Genomic DNA, 27,334 nt, shown 5'->3' on the forward strand with positions numbered 1-27,334 from the left:
ACTGCACAACGCTAAGCACCAACCCGATGGCCGTGCTGTCATTGAAGAGATGCATGGTAGGCAAAGTAACACCCGGCCTTCCCTGCAAGTGCTACAAAACACGGCGTTCGCGTGAAAATCAATTTGGTTCACCAGGTGGAAGCTTACCTTGTGCTCTCATTGTCAGGAGAGTTCACAGCTCGAAGTTTTGTCACCAGGACTCTCACTATGTTCACGAGAAATGCGAAGCTCAACTGCATAGTCCAAAACACAACACAAACATAAGTCGCAGCATGACGTCGTACCCAGGAAAAGTAAGGCATTCGAGACTTGACTTTGCTTCAAATATTGTTCCGACTCAATGAAATGCCTGATCTGTGATGTTCACTTGCGGAAGAGGGCTAGTCTTGAAATTTATACACGATTTCATTGTGGAAGAAAAAGGTTTTTACACTTGTATATAGGGTGTTTCTTTAGCTACACAAAATTTTTGAAATTGCCTGTGGGAAATAGCGCTATTCTAACCCTTGAGATAATTATTTTTCGTTAAGGCGGCCATTACTCCTAAGAGAAATCGGAGTGCGTATTGAATAGTCAACATAATTCCACTAATTACCTTTCTAATAATTATTTATTGGCACATATTCCCACCTTTGAATTTTAGCGAGCGAATTTCCGAATTTCCACTTGGAACGAATTTTGAGGATGGCACCGGTTTCAAGATACACGCCGGCGCGTCAACCTTGCGGCCAGAATGCACTATTCTTCAATTTACTTTTATAAAGAAAGCGCTGTTTTATGCATTGAAGCACAAAAGTAACTGGAATTGCAAGGCATTTCATCGGACATATTGAAAATTAATATCTCGAAACTGGTGCAGTTTTCTGAGTTCATTCCAATTGGATACGCCTTGCGAAGTCGCTGCCTACAATTCTTAAATTGCAATGTGTGCCGTAAAGTTATTTGAAAATTTATTAGTGTGATTATGTTATTGAATTAGGCCTTCTGATCTTTCGTAGAAATAATGGTCACGTCATCGAGTAATTCAGTTCAAGGGTTACAATTGTGCTTTCTCCCACAGGCAATTTTTTTAATTAGTGCAGCTAAAAGAAGAAATACAAAAAGCACCTGGCTCAATTAAAACATCACATGAGATAGTGATACGCAATTCTCCAGGTGATAATGTGCTGAAGTTTTAATTCCACTTGCATGAGGCGCACGAGTTCAATCTTATGCCTGTGTTGAAGCAAAAGCCACCAGAAACCCATTTCAGACGCATTTTCTGAATGGAGCCTTTGCAACGTCAAGTTCACACTTCCCAACACGAGGGGTATCACGATGGCGAAAACCTCGCGTTGTCTGCATGAAACAACACCAACATTCAAGAAATCTTGAGTGGTATAAGAACGCGGTAATCACACAGTGTAAAATTTACACACCATCGTCAACGAAGGCACGCCGAAATATCCCGGCCGTGTTAGTTTAAATGTACTGCGTGGCATATGCATCTCACCGTATGATTGTGCAATATGGGTATGGTTAGGCTGTAAAGTGTGCAAATTAATTCTTAATCGGTTTTACTGGCCTACACATCAAGAGAGCCATCACATAAAGGTGTAAATAGCAAACAACTTACCAGTATTGAGATGCAAACGGGAACGCTGAGTATGTACGTGTACCAGACGTCGTGTTCAACCCAGCACCTGAAGACAGTTTGCACAAAGTTTAGTGACAAGCACTGCAGCGAAATATAAAGCGGCAAATATAGTTGTTTGTGTCGTAAGCACATTGACATTGCATTTGATCGATGGCACTAAGGAATCACATTTTTAGAAGCTTCAGAATCGCAATGACAACGTTTACGCATCTCAAAAGCGTAGACAAGTTTCACCAGAACTTTGCCGCTTTTGGCTTTCGGAGGTTTTTATATGATATCATATGATATGCTCTCACTATTACATTTCGGGACAATTGTACAAGCCCAGATGTTTAACTTGAAAATCTGACGTGAAAATCCATACAAATAAAGTTTATGCCTTCAAGACGGCGGTATTCTTAGTGGCGTTGCTTTTATGAAAAATGAATCACCGTTTACGTGATAGCGACAGAATGGCGAGGAACAAATAGCTTCAGGTTTCACTGCATTTATGTTTAAACGCAATGATAGAAGAAAAACAGGCATAATGACAATCAAGTACTCACATCCTTGATGCTTCATTGTCTAGGCCCCGGGTTACTCCGTAACCAATGGCTGGAATCAAAGGGAAACCTGCGCATGCAATATTTTTTGTTGCGATATAGTATGGGTTAGAATTTAGGAATTATTAGTACAGCAATCATTAATTCGCTCTATCTGCGTAACATTTGTTTGCTGACCACAGCTCACTAGCTCAATCACTCACACGTAATCACACACGCTCGCACTCTCTCTTTCTCACACATACATACGCGCTCATATATTTCCTCTTTCTCACACAGGCATGCAGGTACGTGCGCGCGCGTGCGCTCGCTCGCTCGCTCCCTCCCTCCCTCCCTCCCTCCCTCCCTCCCTCCCTTCCTTCCTTCCTTCCTTCCTCACTCACTCTTTCACTCACTCACTCACTCACTCACTCACGTTAACCAGTCTTTTAAACCGCGTGTTCTTGGGCTTGGATTGTACACATTCACGCTACGAAAGAAAAGACGAAAAAGAACGTTTAAACAGCGTGCGTACCCCATCCAATCAGCAAGAACCACTTAATGATGTTGTCCTCGGCGATGAATGCAAGAACTAGCAGCGTGTGTAAATACAGGCCCTCGCAGAACATCCAAAGGTAGTTGCATAGCAGAAAGTACTGCGTCACCACATGCAGAACCTGGCACCATTTCTGTAACAGTGCGCGAAAATGCCTCAGTATATGAAATATATCCTTTAGGAATACAATTCACGCTTTACTAGATGAGACATTGCTTATTGCTGCCTTACCGGATTCTCCTCGATAACGTGTGGTTGTGCGATGACGTTGATGTACCACAAAATCCAGCAGAGGTTGTTAATTATGAACGATGTAAACAAGTTTTTGTGAATAGTAATCCGCCGGCAGCGTAGTGCTCTGCGAAAAGAAAAGGGACATTTCTTCTTTCTTTATTGCAAGAAAAGGTTAGAATGCAAATATCTCCTTCGCATTTAATATAGATATCGATGCGAGATGATAATGAGATCTAACGATATATCCGCTTATGCTTTGCACACTTCTCCATCTCAGTACTCACGTGTATTTAAGCATTACCGACAAATTCGCGCGATGTGAGCCAGGGGCACTCTAACGTAAAGCTATTCCAAACTTTTCTATTCCATTTCTACAATCAGCCCTCCAGGATTGTTAAACATGTTTTTTGGGTCCAGCCCACTTCGCCTGTCTGTCATGCGAAGTCAGGAAAACCGCGGAAACTCCTCATCTGATAAGACGTGTACACGGCTCAATATGCTTGATTACGGCGACGAAAAAAAATCATTTCCGATTCTACACCTTTTTTAACATGAGCCCTCCGCTCTTGGTCAAATGATTTCGGGCTGCGCCGACTTAGCTTGTCTGTCACGCGACGCCACAAAACCACGAAAACTCATTACGTCGGAGTGGCGTGTCCGCATTAAGGTGAATTAATATGTCCAGCAAAACTGATTTTTTTAATAGCCGGAGAATTCCCCGTTCCGAAATGAATAGAAAATAACTGCCCGCGATCGCTCTGGCACTGGCACTCGCAGCTACCGGAGAAAATGAATATATTTGCGTATAATAAAAAAATTTTCCTGGCAATATAAAGCTTTCGAGTTCTTTCAGCACGTAGACGACATCGCTCGGTCAACTTTTCTTATCTGAGGATCCGTTTTAGCGGCATTTTTACCCTTCCGTTCCCGCCGCCGTGATTTTCTACCCGACGCCGACAGGTAAGCGAGGAGAAGCGTACCAATCGCCGACGCGGGCACTGCCCTCCTCACCTGGTTATCTTCGTTCACTGCACTAACCTAGCCTCGCTGAAACCCTCTCCAGTTCTGCGTGATATTCGTCGCTGGTCAGCTAATTTGGTAAGAACTATCTTTCAAGAGAGGCAATGTTATTCGCTTTGGAAGCAAACAAAAGCGACCTTCTATATGCGAAGAGAACGTTTCAGTGGCCTGTTAAAAACATGCTGCGGGCCTCCGCCCTATGCTTGCGTCGGCTATTACGTAAATTTGATGTCCGGAGACTGTAATAAAAACAGATTGGAGTAGCTTCACATTATAGGGCTCCAGGTCTGCGTTGTTTGAAATTCTCTATCCTATCTAAATATATTTTGGCTTGCGCCCCTCACGAATTGATAAACCGTATGCGCTTTAGAACCGGAACAAACAGCGCTTGGATGGGACGAAGTGAGTACGACAGACAAGGCGATGAACTAACAACCACTGCTTATTTGCAGGGAATGCCATGTATACAATACATTGGCTCAGTGCAGGAGGCCAGAAAAACACGGTTTCCACGCCGGAAAGGGAGTGAAATCATGACATCACGCACGTCCTCATAGCAGGCTATCACGTTTTTAACAAGTACTTAATCTCACAGCTATGCAGAGAAACAGAGGGTACGCTGACGCAGGAGTTTCCATGCGATGGAATGCAAAACGCTTCCCAAATCTCTCGTGCTCTTTGTTCTGTATATCTACCTCGTATTGTGCAATCTTTAAGGAGAGGTTTGCAGCCGTATTCTTTGCAGTGCTGGGCTAAATGGCCAGAAAGAATTCTATTGTTTGCCCCACAACCTCGTGTGTGATGAAGTTAGCCGTTGCTTTAATAGGTATGGGACCACTAAGTTTCAGAATGCATGTGGCATATAGGTTCACAAGTTTTTAGAGCTCTTTAGTTTTTACCTCGAGTCGACGTTCATAAGCTACAATGGTGCCATTTTCATCCAGCCGGACGGCATGTGCAGTGGATCCTGTATCGCTCCCGTTCTTAGCAACCTTGTGCTAGCACGCTTTTACAGAAGCATCATGGGCTCTCTCCTACCCACAAGCGTTACTAATGTATTTCGCTTTGTAGATGATTTCCTAGTGCTACACAGAACTTGCAGAACATGCCACCTCTCAATTGCAAATGGAATTTTCGACATATTTCAATCGCGAATGAAACCTTTCGTACAAACGATCGCGCATGCCTCAGATATAAGATAAGGTTTCTGGACCTAGAGATATTGTTTGAAAGGGATGACGTATGCTGGGCACACAACCCCACTCGAGGAAAAGTATTCTCCCCTTCACGTCTGCCCACTCAAAAAAGTTGTTGCAGTGGCTTAGCTCGGCTATGCCAGGATATACGTAGCGTTAGCAAAGGTTCAACTGAAGGTCCGAGTCGCACTGGCGCTTTCGCTGAGTTTCACAGTATATTCAGTCGATCGGCGAGCCTTGACGTCATCGACGGCGTTTTGTTGTTGCTGCAGGGGTGGTCGGGCACGTCGCTCAGCCTCCTGGTGAAGCCGCTTTGCTAGACGTTCGTCCCTTTGCTCCAGTGTCTCCGCAGCACGTTTAGCCTTCTTCTGTTCATTCCTCCTACGCTCAACCGCTAATTGCCAGGCAACTACTTCGGGATCCGATGAGTCAAGCTTCTCCGTTCTTCTGCGCTGTTGAGCAGCATTTGCGCTCTCCTTCTCCATGGCTATACCACACTGGCAAACGCCAGTCAGAAGCGCAGCGGCTCCAGCGCAGTGTCAGACGGCGACTGCACAGCGAGCGCGCGCCGGCGCCAGTGCGTCTACCACGGCTACGACGTCACTCCTCTGGAATGCGCAGACCGGCGGCGGAGTGCGCGAGAGGTGCCGGCTCCGGTGGCTCTGGTGCGCAAGCCGTGTGACATCACTGATCCTTGCGCATGCGCGGCACGGCTCTTGATGTGCCGCGCGAAACGGGATTGGCTAGGCCAGTGTAGCTAACGCTACAAAATAGTTAAAAGAAGCATTGCCGTCTCATGTCTCAGAGCAGCCCTGACCCGTTCGTGCCACCACCGGGTGGCTAGTCGCTTCATTTACCAAGTGCACCGGCTGATCCAGGTTGGGTACCCTATGGCCCCGCTGACGGGTGTTTCGGAAAGGCTTTTGGTGATGCTGACTAGAGGGAGGGCAGGACGCCACGCCTAGGACAAGGGGCCTCATGCGAGCACAACCATCATACCCTATGTCCATGGGGTCTCGCTTAGTTTAAAAAAAAGGTCGCAAGAAAAATAGGCACAAGCATTCTGTTCAGCGCAAGAGACAAGCTATCGGCGCTATACAGCAAGGTAAACAAGGAAGGCCTCAGAAAAATAATATGTGAGAAAGAACACACAAAACCTTACGTTGACTGCGCATCCGCAGTTGTTTATAAGATTCTGCTGAAGTGCAAACGCTGCTATATTGGCCAAACAGGCTGATGTTTTAATGACCGGCTTAGCGAGCATGCATACGCAATGAAAGGGTCTGTACCCAGCCATTTAGCCCAGCACTGCAAAGAATGCGGCTGCAAACCTCTCTTTAAAGATTGTATAATACTAGGTAGATATACAAAACAAAGAGCACGTGAGAATTGGGAAGCGTTTTGCATTCAATCGCACGGAAACTACTGCATCAGCGTACCCCCTGTTTCTCTGCATAGCTGCGAGATTAACTAGTTGGTAAAAACATGATAGTCTGCTATGACGACGCGCGTGATGTCATGATTTCACTCCCTTCCCGGCGCAGAAACCGTGTTTTTCTGGCCTTCTGCGCTGAGCCTATGTATTGTATACATTGCATTCCCTGCAATAAACCAGTGGTTGTTAGTTCCTCGCTTTGTCTGTCGTACTCACTTCGTCCCGTCCAAGCGCTGTTTGTTCCCGTCCTAATGATGTACCAACCAGCCCAGACCAGCACACCCATTATGAGCTTCTATATCATGAGACATACAGAGCGATCACTCCTTTTTTTTCTATTTTTTTTTTTTTTTGGGGGGGGGGGGGTGTGCTCACTACCGTCGACGCTACCTTGAACCGCAGTCTCTATTCGACAAGAAAGGCGAAGGAAAGAGGTGGCTGGAAGGGGGCCTGTCGCATATTATTATAAAACCTAAAACATTCGACGACGCTTCATTCTGATATTTCAAGTGGGTAGTCAAGGGGGCCGCGATAGTAGTTTTGCTAGAGCCATAAGGTTAAGAAATGAGTGCTTTTTCAGTGCGCTCGGTTGAAGCAAGATAGCTGTGACAGAACATGAGATGGAGTGGTCATTGTTATGCAGTGAATTTAGTTGTGGACGATGGCATACACATAAACTGTAATGTACATTACCAAATACGACCGTTTACCCAGTCAACGTAATTAAATTTACTTCTACGGGACTATCTGTGGTTCGAACGTGCACTTCCGTCTATATTTTTTACTGCAGATATGGTAAACTTATTTAGGTGAAATACAAGCTAGCTTAATGCCAAGTACTCACCTGAAGTAACAAAATATGAAGATTGATATGAGGAGAGCGACGAGCGATATGGAGTATCCTGTCACGTACAGGGAATTGACCAAGTTCCGGAACTGAAACAGGAGAGAAGAGAACATTACAATGCACCGATACTTTGGCGGAAAAAATAGATATTTTTACCAAGCAAAGCGTTCTCTTAGTCTTTATAATACCTCGACACATTTACCGCATCATACTTGATGAAAATTGGCAATCGCGTAATGGTTCCACGATATTTGCCTATATTTATACGTGGAAACACGATGTGATTATCGGAAGTCTTACGTGATGCTTTCCGAAGGCAGGTTCCCGCATTTATGTTATAACGTTACCGTGTCAAAGAAACATGGTAAAACAAGCTGACCATAGTAAATGTAGCAAATACAGTAACACATGAGCAACGTTGTAAAAAAACGTTCCAGGGCCCATAGGCGAAGCCGTGACGCGCCAGCTAGTGCATTAAAATGCTCATATGTCTTGCAACTTTTTTTGCGGCATCTGTGGGGACAAATGGAAGAAACATCATGGGCACAAACATGCAAATGGAATAAATATGCACGGGCATATCTTTCCGTGAAGAAGGTGGAACTATAGTCGGTGGTGCATCTTATTCGAATAGGTGACTCTCAATGGTGGTGGAAAGGCGGATAGACACGACTATTTCGTCTGCCTCTTTCCTATCCTGCCTTTCGCTTCTATCTTGTTTATTTTCTTTGAGCTTGGCGCTGGATTAAAGATAAACTGCAGAAGAAAGCGTCAGCCCATCACCTTAACAAGTGCTCAAGAAGCCAGACACAGTATTGCCCACTCGCCGTGTTCTTCGCTGTATCATCGGAGGAGTGGTTAAAATAATGTAGCGGGTGCCACCGAGTATAACGACTTTCTTTTTAAATTACACACAGGCATGCTTTTGGTCATGACTGTCTTCGAAGTCGTGGGGTCCACACTGCTCATATATTGTCATGGGGTTCACACTGCTTCATTTGTAAGAAATCCAAAATAATTGATCACGTTTCTCTTCGTGGCTAGATAAGGGCTTACTTCTAGGACGCTTAGCAGTCCACAATAACAAATTATTTTCTGCAGGTCTCCATGGCATCTGGCATGTATTATTAGGTAATAAAGATGGAACACCCTTTGGGCTTATAAAGCAACCTGATATCTACTGTATATGGACTTCCGCATGGCTGCAATGCAGCAGATGGAGGGTCAGCCAGGATTCATTTCCTAGATCACACTACTGGTTTCTAAGATGTAACTTGTGATAAGGAGATTTACTGACGGCAAGCGGCAGGCGAAAAACCAGTACAGTCGCAAGACAACAACGGTCTCGGCGCCAAGAGCTCGTGATCTGCGCTCGCGTCCTGCATCTATGAGAGCGCCCCACTACTGCTTGCTCCCTGTTCTTCTTCATCACTACACTTGAAACAAAAAAGAAAGGCCAGGTTTACTTGTTTTCCGGTGTTGCAAACCAGCATGAAACCACTGGCAACCTTTAAAACAATTTAAACGACGGGGCTAGTTATGATGTCACTGGTGGTTTTAGGATTTGTTTTTTATGATGTATGTATTATGTCTACTTTATTACACGCATAATGTTTACGTACTTAGTGCCTTGCTGAAATCCTGCAATAAAGAAAGTAAGAAAGCAGAGTGGCTGAGACGTACAATATTCTACTGGCAACCTGTGGCTATGAAATCTGAATCATCAGGAGGCAGTGTGACTGTTTTTCTTTATTCTTTATAAAATTTCAGCAAAGCACTTTGTGACTCTTGCGACGGAGACAGCGGCACCATGCAGCGGCGGTCATCAAAGCGTTTAGAAAAATGGGCCCATAACCACTGTTGCTGTCAAGACACCATTTGACGATTAGGTTAACGTCAAAAAGCACCCATTTAGGGCCACCACCTTCACACATCAAGCACTTCACGCCAGAAAGCTTCATGCAACTGCACGATTACGGCTGTTATTCACTTCAAGGAATGAACAAGCACTATTAGTTACCTAATATAACCGATCGCAACCATACTGCATCAACATCAGTTTTCCACATAATGGCTGATGCATGCGCATGAACTGCAATGGTAGAAGTGCTCTACACTGTTCACAACTATTTTTCAGTCCCTGCAGGTAAGAGCGCGTGAACATGGTAATACGAAGAATTCCAATGGGAAGTTCACTAACAGATCAATTTGCATCAATATCATGTTTCTTTTCATGAACTAGCGTTATTGTTTTAAAGACCAGGCAAGCTCTTATGTCTTTTTGTCTTGAATACTGCAAGCTGTATACTCTTGTAAGGCAAAGTCCACAAGAAAAACGATTCGATCGCTGTTCACATAAGTTGGGGGATATTTTCAGTACATTCAAGGAGCCGGCGGTAAATTCGTGAAATTGAACGACTTTCGTTGATATACTTCAAGTGTATTTACTAAACAAGGAAGAACATATAGATTACGGTGCATAAATCTGCAAACATAAATATGATATTCCCATAGATTAACACGATCAGCAGTTCGCGCATTCCGTGTCAATTTCACAAAGCCCTTCATTTCTTTGATAGAGAGACTTTTATGAAAATGATATGAATCGGGGTCTTTTGTGAGGTTATAACTCCACAATTTCGCGCAAGTTCTTGCTCATGTTGACTCTTTGAGCAGCATTTAAGTCAAGAGAGCTTACGCTTGGCGTCCTTTCCATGCGCGCGTGACGAGCACTATGCAGTGCATTCGCTTTGCGAGAAACCCGCATCACGTGACGCAGTAACGAGCACTTTGTGAAAGCCAAGCGCCGCTCATATGCCTACCTTATTCAGCTAATACTTCTCTCGTGTTTTGTACGTATAATCAGTAGCCGAAAAATCTTAAGCTTTCCGACAATGAGTGGTAGGTATTTCATTCTAGAAAAGCAATTAAACTCTGGGGTTTTACTTGTTGAAACCACGATCTTGTTGCGAGGCTCGCCATAGCTTGGCGCTCCGCAATAATTTTGACCCCCTGGGTTTGCGTAACATGCACCCTATGCACGGTAAACGAGATTTTTTGCATTCCGCCCCCATCGCAAAGCGGCCGCGGGATGAAACTCGCTACCTAGAGCTGAGCCATGCAACACCACAGCCACTGGCGCGCCGCGGAGGGTACCGCATGCTTCTATGAAGCGGGAATCGCAGCAAAGAGCCGAGTGGTTATAGGTAATTTTTTAGCTAAGACGGAAATGCATGGCTCACTTTCTTTATCATTTAAGGTAATTGTGCGCTCAGGGAACGCCAATTTGTCTTTTAATCTTGGCTTTGAAATCGCAAATTATCTGCCTATGTGCCCATAATTAGAATATTTGAAAATCAACCGATTTCAATTGATTTGTCATTGGGTGCGTGCGCAAGGCGCTGTAAACCATCATTGTGCAAAAAGTGTCGAGGTATTCTTTTTGTTTATAGTTTCAGGGCGTAAGTCACAGGGTGGGCGAATTCTGTTACGTGCTTAAGCAACCAAATATGTTTAAGAAAGAAACTATGCACTAAGAAAGAAAATCGTTTCGACGGCACTAAGTTGTTACTACTGCTCCTAACAGAGAGTTCTATGCGTTTTGTTTCGTACACAGTGCACACACTACTTTCTTGCAACTGAGCACTTGAACCGAAAATGCATAAAAGAAAATGAAATCGTCTAGGTAAACACGTAGTTCGCACACACGGATAATTGCGTAAGGCCAGAATAAAAAATCGGAGCTAAGTGGGGCGGAGAATAAAAAGACAAAAATGAGGAAGCGTATCAGAATGGATCGGCGCTGTTTCGCAGAGCAGGAAATTTTGCATATAAAACACGTGAACGACGATGCTATGATTGCCTCATCGTAATTTGATCGATGAACAATGCTTCAAAGAAGGCAAGAGAGGCCGGCACGCGCCCACAGTACAATATTTCGCTCTCGCTTTCTTTATTGAACGAGAAGATGAATAATGCACTTGCCTTCGCTACCACCTCTTTTTGATGTGTTTCAAATATTTATCTTGTGCTAAAATGTACACACACACAACGTACATAAACGAGCAAGATCGCACTTACGCTACCAGTGATCTCTTCTCCCACACGGCGTACTCATATGCAGGCGTGTTCTTAATGAAATGTATTCTAAACTTTTTGACGCGTTCTTTTAAGCGTATTGGGGATCCATGAAAGCAAGCACGCTGAACAGCCAACACAATGCGTGCTGCGCTGAGAGTAAAAGAAATGAACAGCACAATAATAACATACGTCTCGCGTATCTTTCTATAGATTGTTCAATGATTTCAAAGATTACTGCTTGCCACACGTGGGTATTAACAATATGCAAAAGTTTATTGCAGGGACGCGGCTTCCTGGTTTATTTCATTCTCCTTGTGGCTCCAAAGCGCGATGGCGTCACTGTGTGTTTGAGGAACAGTGCATTAGTTCAAAGCTTTCGTTTTGTTTTTGTTTTTTCATTTTTCATTTCTAGGAGCTTCAATACGTTTTGACAACAGATAACATCCCTGGGTAATTTCCTCTTTTCTAAGAGAAGCTTTACCAAAGAAAAACCAGCGCGTATGAGTTGTTTTCCGGCTCGCATCTTAATTAGTGCAACCGTAGAAGCCCCTCTCAAGGGACATCGCCACTTTATCAAGAGAAATTACTTCGCCATACTGGGATAAGGTTTTCTCCGTCCGCTATATTACTGCCTGCTGTATGGCCTTTGAAATACCTGCAAAATCACCATCACTTTCAGAATCTGTTTAGCGCGCAAAACCCCGCACATGTTGAGATTGCAAGGTGAAGAGCAGCTGAGTATAGGTAGGGGCTGCGTAGGTACAGGGCGCCGAGATGCCAACAATCCTTTATCGCAGGAACATTGTTTCCATGCCCGCAGACAGTGGTTCTAGGAGAAGATTGATTTTTTTGCAATATGGCGAGCGTTAAGCTCAGGGTGAGGTCTGCATAACGACAGCGCGACGGTGGTAGCATACTTTTGACGATTTAACGGCTACAATGGACCGACGAACAAACTCAGAAAGCCCAGTTTCAAGCGGATATAGGCTACTATACGTCGCAGAAAAAGCTACACCAGAAATAGGCAACATAACTATCGTGCCTAAGAATACGAATGGGTGAAGATGGCTTCTCAGTTGACTTACAAAGGACTACTCTACACTAACTCATACCGTAGCACATGTTATGAACAACTGTTTGGAAACTGGTTGGTTTCTTTCGAAAATTAAAGTCAGCAAGACAATTCCAATGTTCTTGAAAGGAAGCATACTTAACTGGATAATTATTGTCCAACAGCCATTCTGTCGGCACTCGGGAAAGTTGTAGTAAAGATTTGTTTTGTGGGTTCAATAAATTTGTCAAAAAAAGACAATTTATACACAAAGGAGCAATACGGCTATATGAAGGGAAAATGAACGTAATTTTTCCTGTTTAGTATCGTAGAAAAACTAAATAAATATTTCAATTATTACTTACATTAGCTATATTTGTCAACCTCGCAAAAGCGCTGGATATGCTTAACCACGCTACACTGCTCAATAAAAGCACTACGGTATTCGCGGTCGGGTGCTAACGCTATTCACTAACTACAGAAATAATCGAGGAAAATATTTACACGTCAGTGGAACCTCATCATCACGATATAAAACTGGTAGGTGTATACCACAACCAACGACTCTTGGGCGTTCTTGTTTAGAACTTAGATATATGATCCACAATCAGCCCCATTCGAAGAATATATTCTTTACTCAGAAAATACCAAGCTTATTATAAGAGCTATAGAACCGAAAAGTATTTCTATATGACAAAGCTACAACAACCTTAAGAAAGTCATTGCAGTGACGACATGCAAGTATACTTTTCGCTAACCCAGCTAATCGTGACCACGTCAACTTTGCTCCTAAGAAGAGTTATTTAGCGTCGCATAACTGTCTCGTAATGAATAACACATCAGTAGTAAGTGTTATTCATGCAAACTGGATCAGTTTAATATATAAATTCAGAGTTTTCGTAGCACACACCTGTTCATAAAACAACTTTTATCATCTACAGGAAAATACCTCTTCTTACACGTCATACAACCTGTTTCCGCTAAACACGCGGTTAACATTATTATATGCTTAAGTTCCGCACAATCTCACATGAGGTATGCCATAGCAGTTTACAGCCTAACCTTCCAAACAGCGTTGAAACACCTTAAAATATAGCACATAAGACTATGCTACGTGCTCTTGTTGTACGAAAAACAGATTCAGTCGCCGCATGGTTATACCGGGTGTTCAAAATTAAGCTTTATCATTTTCTTATAGTTAGGCACTTGGAGGCACGCGAAGACCACCTGGTCAAATTAGTTTGGTGGCCAGGGGGACACAAAGTGAGATGACGATTATCGCTGTCAGCAGCCGAATAAGCTCAAATTGAATAATTAAATTTTTATTCACTGCAGTAAGTGTGTGTGTTTGCGTTCAAAAGTTAGAGGCAGTCGTGTTTCTACACAGTTACACTTGAAACAATTCTTCTAGCATGTATGTGCTCCGAGATATCCGACTCCAAATTTTAATCTTCGTTAGCATGATTACGCATGCAAGGCAGAGAGGATCGACGCAAAGCTTCGAGTGTACTAGAATACGGTTGAGTGGAACGAGAGGCTGGGGTGGCGCATGCTTGGCAGTGAGGCACCCGACGTGGAAAAATACTGTGGTGGCGCTGCGATAGAAGTGGATTGGGCCGCATCAAGGTCGCGGCGTTGGAAACTGCTGGCGATACTGCTCGGCAGGGTCATTCGTACTACTTCGCGCGCTGGTATTTGCGTTCAGACCGATCAAATGGGGTTCATAATTGCATATGACATGTATTTATGCCTTAAGAATAAATTCGTTTCATTATCTTCTTTATGTTATTTTTTTAATGCCACTCGGTGGTCTTTTTCGGTCTCGGGCCGGGTTCGGGCAGGTTTCTAACAGGGCTCGGGCCGGGCTCGGGCTTAAGGTAAAGGGATGGCGGGCCGGGCCGGGCGGGTAACGTAGATTATTCTAACCATAAAACGTTTGGTCGGGCCCGGGCGGGCAGTCCAACGTGAAAACGGGCCTGGGCCGGGCCCGGGCTGAAGAAATCGGCCCGTGCAGTGCTCTACCCAAGATACAACCTTTGAAAACGTTCTGGTATCCTGCCTGCATAAAATAGGATGCTATATACCTTTAAAAATCAGAGTTTGAATGAATAATTGATTGACTGATTCATTCATTCATTTGATGCATTGGTTTCTACGTCCCATAAACAGGCTATGAGAGCCGCAGAATTAGCGTACTTCGGGTAAATTGAGTCTATTCCCTAACGTGCTTCTAGAGTTGTGTACGTTGGCGTCTGGGCATTCTGAACCCATAAGAAAGCGGCCGCTTCCGCCATGGGTAACTGAACCCGTGAAGTAGTCGGATGACACAGCCTCTTAGCCATCGCGGTGAGTTGGTTAAATGTTCGAAGTGCGTCTTCTACCAAGGAAAGAGTACGTACGAAATAGCAAGTCCGACAATTTGATCACACTCACCTGAAGGTCGTGGGTGTCTACGCATGCTGTGTAGTTGGACCAGATGATTCCTGTGATTGGATGACGGAACCATGTGGCATTGGCCGTGCACAGCTTGTGCGCTTGTCCTTGGTGAGAAAACGAAATGAAATGATCGAGGAACGTTTCAGGTGCACATTTTTTTTCTCATCAGTTACCTCGGGGCGAGGGGAGGCGTGGGAGGAAGGAATAAAATGTTGTGCTTTTAGACTAGAATTTTCACGTTGCCGCCGCACGCATCTCATGTATTAGCAGAGCAACTCGGTCTTAAGTACGACATATATAATATTCGAATATAGACTGACCGTCTACGTTGTAAAAGAGCCACCGAATGACACTATTGCGTTGAAGGCGATATTACACGCCACCTTCAACGTTAATAGAAGGTGTACTCGTGTCGGGAAGTAAGAAGCAGAGAGCAAGCCAATATATAATTGAAAAGAAACAGCGGTATGCTATTTCGCTTTTGTTATTCTTAGTTTGAAGCAGGCCAGTGTTCATTTGTCTATTGAGAGCAAGCTTTATATTAGTATCCTATTATGAACCCAAAGAATGCATTATACGGATTTACGTGTCAGTATATACAGCTGTATATAAATTTGATCGACGATTTTTTTTGGCGCAGACTAGGGTCGCGAGAGATGAGGGCCTGGTGGTATTTAGACTGCGTTTACTTACTCGATGAAATGAATCCAGCCACGAACTGTGGGCAGGGGGCGAAAGCAGTCTGACCTGCAGGTGTGTCATCCCAGCAGTTCCAGCCGTCCCACGTTCGGGGACAAAAGGAATCATTGACGCCTGCAGTCAATAAACTTTCTGGTCAATGCTGATCCTCCAGGCATCCTGATTGCCGACGCACACATAAATAGTGGGATTTACAAAGCGTTACCCTGTTCCGGAAATGGCTTGAGAAGAACGTGCTCCAGGCAATGCTTGAAGTGGTGGATCTTCTGCTCCCACATCCAGTTTTCACCACGCGGCGAACTCTGCTCCCAAGGAACGTACTCCCCGATTTCGTCAGTAATGTCCCACAGGAGCTTTAATTCTGGGTCCTAGAATGAGGAGACGGAAATTGGATGTTCGGTCAGTGTTTTCTCCCTGTTTATAATAGTGCACACTACAGCTGTGCTCGTTGATGTTTGAAAGCCTGTGAGGAAACGAAAGTGTGGCGGCATGAAGAGACGCAGACATTCTTTTAAATTTGTTTGTACTCGGAATTTCTCCCGATTCGCGAGGGAGAAGTTACAATTTGTTTCATCGGTAATAGCGGTAACAGATTTGGTTTAGTTAACCTGCCGCATTATGATGCCGCTTATCGTGATGTTGAGCACCACTGAGCTAATACTTATGAATTTCAAATTTCCGCAGTGGTAAAAATGTCGCAGTTTCACCCGAAAGGCGAAGGATCAATTGCGATAGCAAATTAGCAGAGAGCTACACGGAGCAAGGATAGCAGTTTTATCAGCTGTACAAACTTGGACATGCAGCCGCATCAGCAACGCGCAGAACTGTTGTCGACGCCGCCGGCGTTTTGCCCGCTTTCGCACCGAACTTGCGGGGCGTTGATGGCTGTTGCCGGTACCTCTGAAGGCAGCTCGGAGGTTTTCGACGACATCAGGACGGGACACACGTCGAGCAGCGTCGGAAGTCTTTACCACATTCTCGCCTCGCAACGTTTTTAAATGCGAAGCATTTCTTGGCGAGCATTTGCTATTTTGACAGTATCTATCTATCTATCTATCTATCTATCTATCTATCTATCTATCTATCTATCTATCTATCTATCTATGTATCTAGCCGCCTACGTCCTTGCGCTCGCATGGTCGTTTCGGTAACTTGGTATGTACCAAAATTAGTATACTATGACAAGAGTATATGACGAACATAAATGATATGTCATGACATGAATTTTATGACATGCGTGTCATGTAGCTCATGAAACAGCCACCTACGGCTTGGTGCTCTCATGGTCGTTCCGATAACTTGATAGGTACCAAAATTAGCATAGTATAACAAGAATGTATGACGAACATAAGTGACAGGTCATGACATAAATGTCATGACATGCCTGTCATATAGGTCATGACAATGACCCAGCGAAAAGATTAACACTCAAAAACCACTGAAATGGGTTCGGACGTTGGTACTAAGTGAAGGAAACACTAAAGGATGGTGGTATAAATGGTATCCATAAGCATGACTCAGGAAAAACGTCAATGATTCAGCAAAAAAAAGCCTAACCATCACAAGCCACTCAAAGTGGTTCTGACGTGGGTAATAAGTGACGGAAACATTAAAGGATGATGGTAGAAGTCATAGTCATGACCATGACTGAGCAAAACTGACAATGACTCTGCGAAAAAGATTAACACTCAAAAAGCACTGAACTGGGTTCAGACCTGGGTACTAAGTGAAGGAAACACAAAGGAAGGTGGTAGACGTTCTAGTCATGAGCATGACTCAGCAAAAACGCCAATGACTCAGAGAAATACATTAACACTGAAAAGCCACTGAAATGGGTTCGGACGTGCGCGCGAAGTGAAGAAAACACCAAAGGATGACGGTAGAAGTCATAATCATGGGAATGGCTGAGCAAAAATGACACTGACTCAACGAAAAAAAGATTATAGCTAAAAAAGCACTAAAGTTGTTTCGGACCTGGACACTAAGTGAGGGAAAAGGCTAAATGTTGATGGTCGAAGTCATAGTCATGAGCATGTCTTAGGCTTGCGCCTTAAAGGCTTGCGCCTCTTCGGTGTAGCTAAAGGGAGTCCTGAGGACTCATGACATGAATTTCATGACATGCGTGTCATGTAGTTCATGAAAGAGCCACCTACATCTTGGTGTTCTCATGGTCGTTTTGTTAACTTGGTAGGCTGCCCGCACACTGCTTCGCATAACATCGATTCCCACAGGGCTTGGGATCTGCCGGCTTTTATATAAATACGCATTTGGGATCGCCTCCCCTCCCGTCCCCCCACAACCTTTCGCGCGGCGGAATAAGTCGCGTTTGCCCTATATATATATATATATATATATATATATATATATATATATATATATATATATAATGTAACGAGCATACAAGAGGCAGTTGGAAAGAAGAGGAGGACGAAGTGCTTCTAGGCCTGGTTGCGCACTCACCATCATCCATCTCCTGTAAATAAAGTCATTTCTGCCCAACTCTCCGTAACAGTTGTGGTGGAAGGTGCTGGGTAATCGACACCCGAAGACGGAGGTTATACCGCAAGTTCTTCGTCGAAACCGCCGCCTTGCTGGACTTCCACCGAACCCAGTGGAGTTGGAGATGTCCCGCGACGCGAAAGAGCAACGGCCTGTCCCAGCCTCTGCCAGTTCTGCCCAGCAACTACGAGATGCACGTCCCTTCGCTGGAAAACCGGGCGAAGACGTCGATGAATGGCTCATCCATTACAAACGGGTGAGCGCCTACAACAAGTGGAATAGCACTTCCCAGCTTTCCAACGTTGTGTTCTTTCTTACGGATACCGCGTTGGTGTGGTTTGACAACAACGAGGAGACATTCACAACATGGGAAAGATTTGTTTCGCAAATCAAAGAGCGCTTCGGTGACTCCGTGACGAAAAAGAAAAGGGCAGAGCAGACGCTTTCACAACGCGCGCAAGTACCGGGCGAAACATGCATGACCTACATTGAGGAAGTGCTAAAACTCTGCACGATGGTGGACTCTGGCATGTCCGAGGAAGACAAAGTCGGGCACATCCTAAAAGGAATCGCCGAGGACGTTTATAGCTTTCTGATTGCTAAAGACAACCTGGCCTCTGTCGCCGACGTCATCCGGCACTGCCGCACGTTCGAGCAGCTTAAGACGAGGCGCGTTACGCCGACGTTTGGCAGATTAGCCAACGTTACGACCGTTGCAAGCATAGATAACGACCAGTCGCTCGATCTTGCTTCAACGATCCGTCAAATAGTTCGAGAAGAGCTCAGCCTGCACTCACAAGTGACTCACCGCGATACTTATCACCCATGCTCGTCCCCAGCTGTTGAGACAACCGTTTCATCCTTCTCCGAGTATCCAGCGGAATATAGACTCCCGCCTCGACAGCCACCACTTGTTTACGAAAGCGGCGCTCCCTCTGACGCTCGATCACGATGGGCAGAGCCACGGTATTATCGCCAAGGCCCCGTGACTTATGATGCCGGGACGCGACCAGAGCAACGTCGACCCTACTACCAGGACCCCAATTACGACCGATACAACCGATCCCAGCGAACACCGGAGGCGAGTTACCCAAGAGAGAACGAACTCGCTTACCGCCCACAGAGAGCAAGCATTGGTTTTGAAGAGTATACAGTGAACCGTGACCCTCCCGTGTGCTACAGCTGCGGTTCCACGGTACACATAGCTCGTTACTGTCGCCAACACCGTCAGCCACGAAGGACACCGCCGATGTTTTCGCGAAGGACACCGTCAATGTGCGGGCAGCCTACCAAGGACACCGATTCTCACGCTGGCGAATCGCTGCGGTCAGACGCAGCGATTCGCCAGCGTCTGACCGCAGCCTGACACCACCAATTAACCGTCCTCGTCGTTCTCCGTCCCCTCGGCGCCGTGCATCTTCGCCCCCGCCGGGAAACTAGCCTCCGCGGCCGATGGAGGTGAGGTCGCCGGACGGTCTTTGGATGAAATACCTCTGCCTGCTGTGATGATCAAAAACAAAGTGAATGTGCTAGTTAACGGATTGCCGACCACTGCTTTAGTTGATACTGGTGCGAATGTGTCTGTCATGAGCCTCGCTTTCAAGAACCGCCTAGGCCACAAAGTTATGTTTTCATGGGACGATGGAGTTACCTTGCGTGGAGTGCGCGGAGAGTGGCTCCACCCCCTCGGTGTTTGCGCTGCAAGGGTTACGTTGGCTGGGAAAGTGTTTGTGTCGGAGTTTTTAGTCCTTGCCCGCTGTGTAAAGGAGGAACGAGACGCTTAATTCCGTAGCCCTTCAGGGAGCACGGCGCAGAACGCGCGTTTGCTCTCCGCCGTGCGGTCGCTCTCTGTGAAAGCGCGCGTCCCTCGCTCGCTTTCAGCATACGGCGCGCGTCGACGATGTGATCGCCCTTGGACGTCCTACGGAGCCTAACGGCGACGGCGATGGCTACGGCTGAAATCCGCTTGGAATGTCCATATAATGGCTATCACAATAAAATGGCGACTTAGGGTGTTTTCCTTCATCACTCTATGACGCAGTTAAAGAACATGAGGCACTTCTCGGAATTGCACTAGACAACTAGAGTCACAGTAAATATTTCTCCTTATGCAAAACGGCTTGAAGACCACTTGCGCGAAGGTTTCGAGCCATAGAAAGGTTTGTGTAGAGAGCTTCCTATTCTTTATGTCTGCATTCTTTGAGAATTTCGGCTTTAGACAATGTAATTCACATATATAAGATAAATGCCTCCAAGCACTGCGAATTGTTAAAACAATTCAAATAGTCTGATATTCAATTCGTAATTGATTCAGGAATGAAGTAGTCAGATCTATCGACCATTCGTTTCAAATTGAATATCAGGTATAACAACACTTTCGGAGTCTGCAGAACCCGCCGCGATAGTACAATGGCAATGGGACTCTGCTGCTGGTCGCGCGTTCACTTCCCCGCCGTGTAGACCGCATTACTATGGCGGCGCAGAATGCCAAGACACTCGTGCACTAAATTCAGATGCACCTTAAATGACCCCAAGGGGTCGAAATTAATGCCAATGTTCTCAATACGACGTTCCTTATGCGACGGCTGTTGCTTTGGGACGTGAAATCCCACAATTAAATATTATGTTGCCGTCTGTAGGAAGGACACCAAGTGCAGGGTATGATTTCCAGCAGGGTAGCCACGCTTGCTGCGGAGAGGCACCAGTTGCTCAGTGAATGAGTAAAGTAGCTAACTTCTGCTCCGTTTAATAAAAGAGGATGCTTCCCTTTTAGGCTGCCTGCAAACTTTTCTTCTAATTCACATTAGCAGCGCGGACTAAATACACACTCATACAAAAGCAAGTAGACGCTGCGAGGGATGTCCAACGCTCACCCAGTCTGCTTGTTTGTTTCTGTGTGAGTTTGTGAGTCTGCGCAGAAAACATTAATGCAAGCTCCAGCAACCAAGTAGCCCGCATCACTTCATTGATTGTGTTCCAAGTTTAGGCAAAGTAACTAACGAAGCAACTTGTCACTCAAACAATCTCACGGTGTCTGAATCCATTTAAAACAATGCGCAGTGCTCCATGAACGTCTGGGGGCCTGGTGCCCCTGTGTTTCTTTACTCTCATTGTCATGACGCACCAGAACAAACCGCTTTTCAGTTGTGTCTCTTCAGTAAAGCTCTTTAGTTGACCGAAAGCCCAGACGTGAGTGGCATTACGTGTATCAAATAGCGTTAACTAGCCTTTCTATCTTCTAATGAAAATAAACTTCATGCACGCATCTCTTATCTTCCCCGTTGTTTAGAAATTAGAAAATATTCGGTATTCGGTTCCTTACTCCAAGGTTGTATTTCAGTGACAGTCCTAATCGATCTGATTCGAAAGTCCAGCTATCGAACGAAGCTGATAGGGAGATATGAGCACGAAGTCACTAATCTACATGTAGAGTCCTTGACATTCGTATTATCGCAACCATACTATCTCCCACATCACCGCTTCCTGCATGATATTCCAAAATTTTCAGTTGACTCCCATAGTGCACATTGTGCACTATGCACTATTTACAAAAATGTTTCGACTAGGGGAAGAATAAAAAAAACGAAAATACCTTATGCCTGATGACCAGCTGAACCTAGCATCTATTTCTTTAGCTATAAACCGTTTAGTTGCCCGTGTGGTTGCAATCTTATCGACAAAACTACGTTGCAGCATGCCTACAGCCGTCAACTTCACTGGCGCTAGAGAAGCTCTGTTTTCACGTCACGGATTTGAACCTATCATCCCTCGAGAGGAAAACACTGAACTTCATTTGTGCCGAAGAGCACCAGTTACATATACGACGCGTGTATTTCATGCTGAAGGAGACCAGCGCCTTACTACCGAGATTTCCAGAAACGTGCATTTGGAAACAATAAATCAGTTCGGATACAGATACTTTCGGTGATTTTCGCTGAAACGCCGTGTCGTGGGTAGTTTAAACAAGACTGGCCGATCTGGCGCCTCCTGCCATGCCTCTCACGCCATTTGAAAACGTGACAGTGATTTTTGTGCACAGCATAACGGAAAAATGAAATTATGGGGTTTTACGTGCCAAAACCAGTTCTGATTATGAGGCACGCCGTAGTGGGGGACTCCGGACATTTGGACCACCTGGGGTTCTTTAACGTGCACCTAAATCTAAGTACACGGGTGTTTTCGCATTTACAGCATAACGGTTAATACTACAAATACTCTAAGGAGAAAGCGTCCTTAAAGTATTACTCATTACGTGGTTTAAGCAGTAATGAGTTACGAATAAGGCAATCTCTAACATTACGTAACGTCCCCTTCGAACGTTTAGGCAACGCGAATGAAGGGGTAAGACCTTGACAACACTCATTAGGTTCTAACCAAGAATTCTACTGCAGGAACATGGACACTCTACGAGTACTCCGCAACAGACTTAGCACTGACGACAAGACTTTAGCACTGACAACAAGAATTCTTTTCAAGCGAAGCTTGTATTACGTTACAGATTTCGGTGGCGGCGTAGTCACGCAAAAAGAAAGGTGTGGCGTAAACCCTCCTTGGGTTATGCGGGTATGAGCCAGGGATATGCAGATATGAACCAGTGACAAGAAATAAAGAAAGAAGGAAGGAATGAAGGAAGGAAAGGAAAAAAGAAAGAAAGAAGGGAAGGAAGAAAGAAAGAGCAGGTACGGGGAAAGCTGCGCCAGCGCCGTTTTACGTGAAGCGCGCGACCAATCAGGATCGTTTGATGTGTTGCGGGGAGGGAAAGGGAAGCAAAGGGGTGTGCGCCGCGTGGTGTGTTCCGCCGAGGAGCAGGCTGCGTTTCAGCAACGGCGCCGCAAACTCGCTCGGGAAAGGGGTCGTCGTCAACGTGCCCATTCTAGCGTGAGGGCTTCCGAAGCCCAGGCCAAACGTCAGCGAAGAGCCGCCGACCCTGACCTTAGGCCAAACAAAGCGGAACGCTGCGACAGCGTCGTCTTGCCACAAGCTTCGCTTACCCCCATTGCCTCGACAGCAGAAGGACTTTCAATTTTTTACACTTTACTCTTGTAGTTCATAAAACAAAGCTAGCACCAGAAATTATGAAACCCTTTGTCCCTTAGTTAAATATCTGAAAAGCGTTGTAAATTAAAACCATGCGGATACACAGTCGGGATCGAACCCGTGTCCTCGAGCAACACAATACACGCAGGGCTACCGTGGGGGGCACAGAACTGTTGATTTGAAGTACCGCCGCTTTCGTAGGGGCATTTTGACACTACTGTGCTTTATTGCGGCTTTACGTCTGCACACCCTGCGTCAGTTGTCCGCTTGACAAATTGGTGCGGTGTTTATTTTATTGCGATAGCAATTATATGGACACTTCAACCGGATTTCTGCCGTCGCCGTCGCCGCGCGCCGTATGCCCGAGCGGAAGCGTGCGGGGACGCGCGCTGTCACGGAGAGCGAACGCACTCAATCTCCCACGCGCAAGCAAGGAAGCGGGAAGCCAGCGCCGGAGGGAGCGGGGGGGGGGGGGGGGGGGGGCGTGCCAACAACCGCGCTCGTCGGGCACCGTCTCATCTCCCCACGGCTCTGACCTTTATGCGCCGTGCATTCGCCGCTCAGTTTCCGTTGAAGCGATAGACCGCACGTACCTTCGCCGCTGCGGCGTTTGCGCTTGCTGCCAGCGTGACAGTCGTTGTCTGCGGTCATTCAGGGATCTATTCATTTGTGCGCGCTCACACACGCTTGTTCATTCAGTTAGTAATAGTCGGGCGACATTTTCCAACGCACGCTACACATGCAATGCTATCGGCAGTGGAGCGCTACAGGTGTGTCCCTTTTTTGAGAAATACCAGAAGCGTACCGTACCGTACAGACGTACACACACGGCGGCTGAAGCACGTCGCTTGTTGCGCACCCAAGAGAAATTGCCGCGTGTTGTAGTTAATGCTGCAGCGAAAGGCTACGAAGTGCATCTGCGACAATCTTGTATGAATGCCATCAAATAAATTCACGGATAATGAGCTAAAACATTCCCAAATTGTTCCCCAGCAGGCGACAGCAACACATACAAGCCGCGCCATCGAGGAGGAAAGGCTCATCGCACACGCTTTCCTCCTCCCATAATTATAAATCCTATAGCAAGCGAATTTTCATCTATTAGAGAAGTTCAATATAATTGCAGCAATCATGCGGCTTGAGGAAGCATCGTTGCAGTGAGTTCATTTAGAGAATGACGCAAGATGTCACTTCCTTGCGAGGTAAGTATACCAACCAGCCTAACGTTTCAGGCTCTCGTCACCTGGGAACGCTCGTTTTCCTGTTATGATAAATGCCATGATGGCACAAATTATTGTTATGTGTCACTTTCTCTGTAGAGAAAGTGACAAACAAACAGCTGTGTAGAACACTTGTATAACAGTTGAAACCAGAATACTGCATAATAAAAAAAGAATGTCGCAGTTTCGCCTGAAAGACGAAGCATCGATTGCGATAGCAAATTAGTAGAGAGCTATTCGGAGTAGGGATAGTAGTTTTATCGGCTACATAAACTTGGATACATTCGCTTACTAACTGAATTAACAAGCGTGGCCCGTGTGAGCGGGCACAAGCAAACATGAATAGATCACACTGAATGACCGCAGACAACGGCTGTCAAAACGCTGGCAGCAAGCGCCGCCGCGCACAGCGGGCAAAGGTTCGCGCGGTCTATCGCTTCAACGGAAAATGAGCGGCGAATACACAGCGTATACAAAGGTCAGAGCCGTGTGGAGATAAGAGACGGTGCGGGCGACCTCCACTGCCGGGCAAAGTGCAGAGGAGTTGCGCAGAGGTGAAGTTGTAGGCAGAGGAGAAGCTGCCCCCCCCCTCCCTCCCGTGCTGCCTTCCCGCTTTCTTGCTTTCGCGTGGAAGATTGAGTGGCCCCTTGCGCCCGGTTGCAAGATAAGCATTTGGTGAAGCAGCACAGCGTCGCCCCGCCTCCCTCCCTCTCATACCCCCACGGTCCTTTCGCACGACGGTCGCGTTTGCTTTCCGCCGTGCGTTCGCTCTCCGTGATAGCGCGCGTCCCCCGCGCGCTTTCACTACGGCTTTCGCATACGGCGCCCGGCAACGATTTTATCGCCCTTGGACTTTATACGGAACCTCACGGCGACGGTGACGACGACGGCAATGGCGAAGCCGACGGCGGAAATCCGGTTGAAGTGTCCATATAATTGCTATCGAAATAAAATGTGGGCAGCTTGCACTAGTGGTGCAATGCTGGAGTATACAGCAGAGCTGGTGATCGACCTAGCTTCCTCCAGGTGTTACTAGGCTTGGCTAAGTTTTGCTAGGAAATGCTAAGTGCTGCTAGGTACGGTATTCCGAATCGGCTCGCCGCCGACGCGCAGATTCTCGCTTAGCCGCGCGACGCGCTTCAAGATGAGCGTGTGTCCAGCATCCTTCTTCGTCTGTCTGGATCTTCTTTGGACGTCCCCATGTCAAGACTACATGTTCTGCCGAGAGTTCTGCCACCGTCGTGGCGGCTCTGAGCTTTATCTCCCCGGTGACGTCACGGCCAAGCTGCGCCTCCACAATTGCCGGGGCGTGGCTGGTCGAAACCTGCCCAGCCGCCACCAGAGGCGCCTGCTGCAGTCACGGATACCGCGCGCGTTCGACACGAAAGCGGGGAAACGAGGAAACGGCAGCAGCTCTGCGCGTTGACTCGTTGGTGCTGCTACAATTTCTTTCTCTCTCTCTCGCTCTCATTTTCTGTTTCTCTCTCCCGAGCATAGCACGCGCCACGCGCATGCTCTCCTTCCCTCTACTTAACATCCCATGTCAAGGGAACATGCTCTCTGTACGGAGACGAGGCAAAGCACACGCCGCTCCGCGAGGTGGTTGCTAGGCAACGCATAGTGACGTCTTGGCTAGGCGAGTTTTTGCGAACGCTACGCGGGGAAAGAAAAAGCTTATACAGCTCCGCCATTAAAAAGATGCGGAAACATATTCTTACGACCTCATTTACTTATCCATTGTCGAAGTGTTTGCTACAGCCTCAGACATCTCTTCTTCAACTACTACTGACAACTTTACGGAGGTGAGCTTCATGACTGCCTTTCGCTCGTCTCACCACTGAAAATGATAATTGATGAGGCAATAACGAAAGAAACAGTGTGCTGAAGGATCATGAAGTGCACCTACGTTAGAGAAGTTTAGTTGATCTGGAAGCAGTGGTGCTTTTCTTTAGCACCGACGTGTAGGCTGTTATGCAATTATTAAAGCGGAAAATAGCATTCGATGTGGTCCTAAGATGAAGTATACCTTTATAGACTCGTTTAAGGGCTGCAAATTTTTCACAATTTTGATCAGATGCGGCCCTTGCACGGAACCGCACGTTTAGGTCAAAATGGTGAGTGCGCAGCCAGCGACTTGTGCACACCCGGAGGAGGAGGAGGAGGAAATAAACTTTATTGAAGACAAGGGGAGGAGGACCTAGATCTTGTACACGCCCCGGCTATCGCCATCTAGTAGCGGCAGGCAGAAATACGCAGCGCGCGAAAATTCGACGGTGCGCAAGCTCGGCGCTCGCGGCATCGGGGCACCGGACGCGATTGGTTCTCTATGGGAAATTTGAACGCGGCCCGTGTCGCAAAAAAACCGGTGTCGGCGTCAGGGGCGTTGCCCGGCATAGAAAATCGTTCCGAACCATCCCCGACCGCGCAGTCCCTCCGTGTGTTCGTAAGGCGTTAGTGAATAAAAATTGAATTTATCAAAGTAATAACCGTCAGAAAATAGTAAAGTACGACTTCACCACAACGTTCTGACAGGACAGCATCGGATTGTAATTTGAATAGGACGAGAAAATATAATTCTGTTACGAGGAAACTTACACACAAACCCCTTTTCCAGCATTTATACGATAGAACAGCGGCACGCCCGGATAGGTTACTTGATAAAACACCATACAGATGGCGCCCGCGTCCCCGGCCGGTCATACTGCGACTTAGTCTGCATAACGCGTTTTGGACACGCGCGCGCCTCGGGGCAACAGCAAACAATTATTAAAAAGAGGTCCTAGGGCCTTCACATTTTGATATAAGACGGCTTATATTGCCCTTGGAAAGATGTCTTCCCACCAAAGCACTTATGTTTAAAAGTGAAG

At 46.2% G+C, this 27,334-nt stretch overlaps 1 protein-coding gene across 20 annotated transcripts in view; it reads right to left on the minus strand.

Moving 5' to 3' along the window:
* The window catches only part of LOC119439997 (calcitonin gene-related peptide type 1 receptor-like), a 400,718-nt gene that overhangs the window by 8,058 nt on the left and 365,326 nt on the right, over positions 1-27,334 (minus strand). For 7 of the 20 annotated variants that reach the window (XM_049661302.1, XM_049661299.1, XM_049661289.1 and 4 more), the window contains 9 exons: positions 15,917-16,079; positions 15,706-15,825; positions 15,010-15,116; positions 7,443-7,534; positions 2,945-3,071; positions 2,693-2,846; positions 2,182-2,248; positions 1,616-1,682; positions 148-233 (listed from right to left, as the gene is read on the minus strand). The exons of 4 other annotated variants lie outside the window; for them this stretch is intronic. In XM_049661302.1, coding sequence (XP_049517259.1) covers positions 148-233; positions 1,616-1,682; positions 2,182-2,248; positions 2,693-2,846; positions 2,945-3,071; positions 7,443-7,534; positions 15,010-15,116; positions 15,706-15,825; positions 15,917-16,079 — 983 coding nt within the window. The remainder of the gene's footprint in view (positions 1-147; positions 234-1,615; positions 1,683-2,181; positions 2,249-2,692; positions 2,847-2,944; positions 3,072-7,442; positions 7,535-15,009; positions 15,117-15,705; positions 15,826-15,916; positions 16,080-27,334) is intronic. 9 more of the 20 variants (XM_049661300.1, XM_049661290.1, XM_049661298.1 and 6 more) reach the window with 8 other exon arrangements.

This window comes from Dermacentor silvarum, chromosome 2, assembly GCF_013339745.2.
Source record: "Dermacentor silvarum isolate Dsil-2018 chromosome 2, BIME_Dsil_1.4, whole genome shotgun sequence".
NCBI classification, from domain to species: Eukaryota; Metazoa; Arthropoda; class Arachnida; order Ixodida; family Ixodidae; genus Dermacentor; species Dermacentor silvarum.